This window comes from Portunus trituberculatus, unplaced genomic scaffold (genome assembly GCF_017591435.1).
Source record: "Portunus trituberculatus isolate SZX2019 unplaced genomic scaffold, ASM1759143v1 PGA_scaffold_469__1_contigs__length_25334, whole genome shotgun sequence".
Classification (NCBI taxonomy): domain Eukaryota; kingdom Metazoa; phylum Arthropoda; class Malacostraca; order Decapoda; family Portunidae; genus Portunus; species Portunus trituberculatus.
Genome location: NW_025541637.1, coordinates 8,673 through 15,002, shown reverse-complemented (window position 1 = coordinate 15,002; position 6,330 = coordinate 8,673). Strand labels below are relative to the sequence as shown.

General features: G+C 41.2%; 1 protein-coding gene across 1 annotated transcript; it reads left to right on the top strand.

The window, feature by feature from the left end:
* Positions 1-3,255: 3,255 nt before the first annotated feature.
* Positions 3,256-4,740, top strand: LOC123500687. The gene is made up of 3 exons (XM_045249338.1): positions 3,256-3,293; positions 3,416-3,678; positions 3,791-4,740. Exons 1-3 carry the CDS (start codon positions 3,256-3,258, stop codon positions 4,738-4,740), a joined length of 1,251 nt encoding a protein of 416 aa, XP_045105273.1.
* Positions 4,741-6,330: the final 1,590 nt, after the last annotated feature.

Below are 6,330 nucleotides of genomic sequence, written 5' to 3'. Positions count from 1 at the left end.
TTCTATACCACAAAAGAAAGAGGCTGGCCAAAAAATCTCTCAAATTGTGACCTACTATCAGGCATACAATCAAAAAAATATAAATGGAAATATACTAATAACAAATACACTGAAGAACAAATCCTACGGAAAATACGCAGTGGTGTAATAAATCTAGCTAACTCAAATTGCTGGATCGCATTAGATAATGATGAATTTAGAAAACTTAGACCTGGCTTAAATTTGGACCGTTCGCCACCGGAAACTAGAGATCTGCGCCGGAACAAAACCACCCCACGTTCAACCAAAATTTTTAAAAAATTATACAACATAACGTTCTTAATTGGAAAACAAATAAACAGTCTTTAATAACAAATTATTTAAGTAATAACCTTGATCTGATTTTGATTAATAGTCATGGCGTTAAATCAAATGAAGAATTAAAAATACCATGCTACAGAGTCTACAAAGTCAATTATAGTGAATCTATAGCGGATGAATCTGGAATTGCAATTAAATTTGGTGTAAAACACAAACTTTACGATGACTTTGATACTGACTTTTTAGCTGTAGAAATTGAAACAAGTCTTGGCCCCATAATAATTGCAACTACTTACTTACCACCCATACGTCATTATCTACCACATACAGATATGCACAAAATCTTAAATAACTCAATACCAACATATATCATTGGAGACTTCAATGTAAGACATACCAACTTTGGCAATAGGGAAAATAATAACGTAGGAAAAAGTTTAACAATCTTAATCAACCAAGGTAAAATCTGATTCATCTAGGCCCACATTTCCCAACCTTCTACTCCCAGAATTCACGCATTAATCCGGATAAAATATTTTCTAATAAACACCATTATTTAAATTGTATCTGCGAACCCGGCGAAATTACAACGTCCGACCATCTACCAATTATTTTTAAAATCTCTACGAAACCATTCATAAAGGAAAAAACTAAAGTATATAACACACACAAAGCTGACTGGGATATATTCCAGCATAACTTAGATTCTCAAATAAATGTATCTAACTTAGAGGGTTATACTACAGAGCAATTAGAGATTGAAACTCAAAAATGGTTAAAGGCTATTAAGAATGCTATGGATATAGCAATCCCTAAAACTAGTTATCAATATACATATTAGTTAAAAACAACACCAGAAATAACAAATCTAGAAAGACAATATAAAACATTAAAATAATTTGCCGAACATTTCGGAAGGACAATAGAACTTTATAGAGAACAGCAAATAATTAAGACGGAATTAAAAGAGAGATGTAAAGAATCATACAATAAAAACTGGGAAGACAAAATTAACCACATATCTGATAACAGCAAAAACAGTAAGGATTTTTGGAGTAAAATACAAGTATTAAAAGGCAAAAACACTATTAACACTAATTACTTGAAAGATCAAGAGGGAAATAAATACTTAACAGACAAAGAGAAATGTAACTTATTTGAGAAAGCCTGGGAAAGTGTCTTCAAAATTTCGGAAGAGGAAGAAAATTACTTTGATAAGAACCATTCAGAACATATAGATCGATATATCAACATACACAATAATAGAGTTAAACCGTTCCCTTTAGTTGCTACAAACATATTAAATACCGAAAATAACTACACAAGATAAATTACAACAGAAGAAATTAAAATGTTTATTAAACGAACAAAAAAGAAAGCTCTGGGATCAACTAAAATTAACAAAATTATACTAGAAAACTGCACTGAAAAGACACTTGAACAGTTACAAAATATTTTTAATGCATGCTACTCTGTTGGCTATTTTCCAGAGTGTTTCAAAGTGGCAATCATTAAATTCATTCCCAAAAAAGACAAAGCACCCACAAATCCTATAAATTATAGACCGATCTCTTTACTTGAAGTGCCTGGGAAAATTTTTGAAAGAATAATACAATCCAGATTAAACACATTTCTAGCCGAAAATGATATACTTAAAAATAGGCAACATGGTTTTAAATCACATAAAGGGACACATACAGCCATCACCATTACATATGAAACGATTGCTAATGCCCTCGCAGAAAAGAAACAAGTATACATGGTACTCAGGGATGTCGCAAAAGCATTCAACAAAGTTTGGCATAACGGCTTAAAATATAAAATCTTAAGATTAAGACTACCTGACATTCTGGAAAAAAATCTTATGTAATTTCCTTGTCAACAGAAAGGCAATAATATATATTAACAATGACTTCAACAAAGACATAAATTTTTATTAAGTGGTGTACCTCTAGGAAGCGTGTTATCATCAACGCTGTATACTTTGTACACAAATGACCTACCTTCACCTGAATTTGGCTGCATTGATACAATGTATGCAGATGATGTGACCCAAATTATTACCTCACCAAGTAAATCTAAATTGATGTTGAAAGTAAAGGTAGAACGGGAAATAGAAAGAATATGTAAATTTGAAAGGATGTGGAAGATTAAAACGAACGAAGAAAAATTAAAAATAATACCAATTCCTCAACTTAGAAATAAGAAAATTAATGTAAACGGAAAATAAATCGACAAAAGCAAAGAGGGAAAGCTTCTTGGATTACATTTAACAACACGTGGATTTGTCAGCCACATTACCAAAACAATAAACAAAGCAAAAGGCATTTTGTCCCAATTAAAAAGGTTTAGTAATTTATCCCCGAAAACGAAAACAACACTGATAAAAACACTCTTAATACCCTTAATTACTTATCCATCAATACAACTTTGTGTGGCCTCAGCCTCACAAAAAAGGAAAATGCAAACCATTATAAACAAAGCAGTAAGATTTATTCACTGCAACGAGCAAGAACAATTAAATTCACATGACTTACATATAAAGTATAACATTACTCCATTAAACATAATTAATTATCATAAGGCCTTAAACGCATGGGAATCCATTAAATTAAGTGAAATTGAACAATATAATACACTAATAACTGAACATGATAAAATGTACATTTGGTTCCCTAAAAGCAGTACTATAAATACAACGGCGCAACCACATGCTATTATATATAACATACGAAAAAAAAAAAAAAAAAATATTACCAGTAGCACAACTTAAAACTAAGCGAAAAGGAAGTATTCTGGGGAAGCACAGTTGGATGGCGGCGGAACATTGGACACCGCCAGTCGTTTTTTTCTACATTTTTGGTTATGGTTTTCTTTTCCATTTTTTTTTTTTTTTTCGAATTAGGTTGTGCTTATTTTTTTTTTTTTTCGAATTAGGTTGTGCCTAGTGGCCACATGTCTTCGCCGCCACCATCTGACTACCCCGAAGACGAGTAAGGGAGACACGTAACGGGTAACGCTGAGTTCTTGAACACAGGACAGTGAGTCCAGTGTCTCGGGGCACGTAACGAGCAACGCCTTGCATCTGAAAATCCTCTGTCGTCTTTGCCGGCAGTGACACCACGAGTGTGCAGCGGCTCGAAGCGCAACAGAACAAAGCCGTTCGCCTCATTCTTGGAGCTCCGACCTGGACTAAAGTCAGCAACTTACAAGTCAAGACTAACATCGCCCCTGTAGAGGTCCGAATCGCCAAGAATGTGGCCACCATCACTACCAAAATATTGACAAAACCAGGGTATAGAAAGACACAGGATAGACTGAGGACAGCAAAAACACAAAGGAACCAGCCTGCAGGCCAACAGTGGAGCCGCAGCGCTAGTAAGTCACTGGAGAGATACGGCCTCAGCCATGTAGCTACCCTTGGCGAGGACCGCCAAAGCGACAACTACAGCGTGCCACCTCCTTGGACACCACCCCTTGCTGTCTTCAGCTACAAAGTGCCCGATGCTCAAAAACGCGACATTACGGCGAGAAGAATACATGGAGAACTCTCTATTGCCAGACTCGAAGGACACACCAGTGTACTACACCGACGGGTCGAGAGATCAAGACACCGGCAGGAGCGGCGCTGCCTTTGTTCTCAGAGGAGAAGAACACGCTTGGCGCCTCTGCGATGGCTGCAGCAGCCTCCAGACGGAGTTAGCTGCGATTTTTCAAGTCACGGCCCATGCACTACAACAAGAGACCACCACGATAGTCATACACACCGACTCCAGATCTGCAATAGAAGTTCTCCAGCGGCAAAAGATACGAGACAACACGCAACTAACTACCAGCATTCTCGGCAACCTGCAACATCTCCAGCGTCAAGGAAAAGCCATCACCATTAACTGGATACCAAGCCATGTTGGTATCTTAGGAAACGAGACTGCCGACATCGCCGCCAAGATGGCCGCCATGAGAGCAGACGTTATGATGCACATCCGGCCATCGCTATCAAGTCTCAAAGCAGCAGCGCGCAAGTTGGAACACCAGATCAACGACACCAGGAACAGAATAAATGCCGAGGAAGGATCAAGAAGCTGCTCCTGGTACCGGGCAGTCACAGGAACAAGAAGCCTCGAGGTAGCAGGAGACACCCCTAGGACGACGAGGGTCCATCTCCACCGTCTACGCCTGGGGTACCCTTGCAACTGGCAGCTGATCGACAGAGTCAACAGAGCTTGCAAACACTGCCACTTCACCCCAGCTGAACCGCTTCTACATTGGATTGTGGAGTGTCCCCTGACACAAGAACTTCGACAAGCCCTGCATCTCCGAGATCACGACTCCGAATCACCAGAAGCAAGGCCCGCAGCCATACACCTTCTCAGAAGAATATGGGCCGAGAAACCCTGCATCCTCCTCTCTATGGTCAAAGACCATCCACCTCCGCGCTAGATAGCTATCTAAGAGTTAGCGAGGCTTCTGTCCTCTTTAGCTACGGGCCGCTCCTTGCATAAGGCCCGTTTTTAAGGAACACATTTGTATATATTCACTAAAATTTAGTTACCACTCTGTTTAATTTCTGGTATTTCACTTAACTTGTAAATTACTCAGCTTACACCTCTTATTTATCACATAGCTTGTAAATTGTAAATAAGATTAGCTCATAGATTGTTATCCTAAAAATAAATCTCTAAAAAAAAAAAAAAAAACCGCCCTGGTCCGCACAAACTTGGATGGGTGACCGTCTGGGAAGGCTTTTTCTTTGCGAAATGTGTTTTGTGTCTAGTGCAGTGTTGTGTCGTTTCTTTTTGTGAAGTGCAGTGCAGTGATGCGTTTTATTATTAGTGCAGTGCAGTGCAGTGTAAGAGGATGACTCTTGTTCGGTGTCGGTGTGGTTAAGCACCGCTACGGCGGTACGGATCTGGATGGGTGACCGCCGGGAGGACGGCTTGTGTGTTGTGTGGTGTATGTTCAGTGCAGTGTTGTGTGTTTATTCCCGTGTGCGGTGGATTGCAGTGCATTGTTGTGTTGTGTTGCGTTTCTCCGTGTGCGGTGGTATTCGGTGCAGTGCTATGTTGTGTTGTGCTTTCCGTGTGAGGCGGATTACAGTAGTGTCGTGTTTTTCCGTGTGAAGTGTCCGTGTGTGTCTTTTTTTTTTACTACGTCTATGTGGTGTGCAACATGGGCCGAGTGAAAATAAAGCACCCCCATCCCTCGGATGTAGGGGTCAGGAGGACCCTGCTGGGCATCCTGTCTCCCGCAGTGATGGTCACTAAAGTCATTCCAGTAAGTGATGGTATTGTGATCCTCACGCTTACAGACAAGGATGCTGATGCCATTTTTCAGGATGGCATGCCTGAGCGGCTGGCTGCGAAGGGATTTAACCCCGTGGTTCCCCCCGAGATAAGGTCCAAGCGATCAATTATTTGCTTTGCTCTGGACGAACTTGTGTACGGGAACACAGCTGAGTCCATTGTCGAAGAGATGGAACTCCACCACGGCTGGGCCAAGGTGGACAGTGTGTACAAGTTCCCACGCTCCTCCACCGTCAAGATCATCTTTAAAGACGCTGCCGTGGCCAAGAAGGCGTTGATGGAAGGGCTCAATCTCTTCCATATCCACATCCCGAGCCATCAAATGAGAGAAGAGGTGTTCACCCCGCTTTTGACCTGCAACAGGTGCAACACGGTAGAGGAACACCCGACAAGCAGCTGCCCCCAGCCGGCAGGTTTCGTGCGGTGCTCCGAGTGCAGCATGGAGGGACACTCGTACAAAAACTGCTCTGCCGCTGCTAAGAAATGCCTCAACTGTGGCGGGGACCACAGCGCCAGGGCAATGCGTTGCCCCGTCGCAAGGAGGCCCTCAGGAAGAAAGAGGAGGCAGCTAGACAGGCTCGGGTAAGGCCTGGTGTCTCCTTCGCACAAGCTGCACAAATGGAACCGACCCAAGTTCCATCTGGACCTGCCACACCCGACCTCTCCAAGTCTCTGGCTGGCATATTATGTGTTTTTCATGCACATATGGCCAACATGTTCAGCAAAG

What these genes read in the sequence shown, in the direction of transcription:
- LOC123500687 (XM_045249338.1), top strand. Translation starts at nt 3,256, where the DNA reads ATGTCTTCGCCGCCACCATCTGACTACCCCGAAGACGA. An exon ending in TCTGACTACCCCGAAGACGA is followed by an intron (nt 3,294 to 3,415) that starts GTAAGGGAGACA and finishes CTTTGCCGGCAG; the next exon opens with TGACACCACGAGTGTGCAGC. An exon ending in ACAGTGGAGCCGCAGCGCTA is followed by an intron (nt 3,679 to 3,790) that starts GTAAGTCACTGG and finishes TGCTGTCTTCAG; the next exon opens with CTACAAAGTGCCCGATGCTC.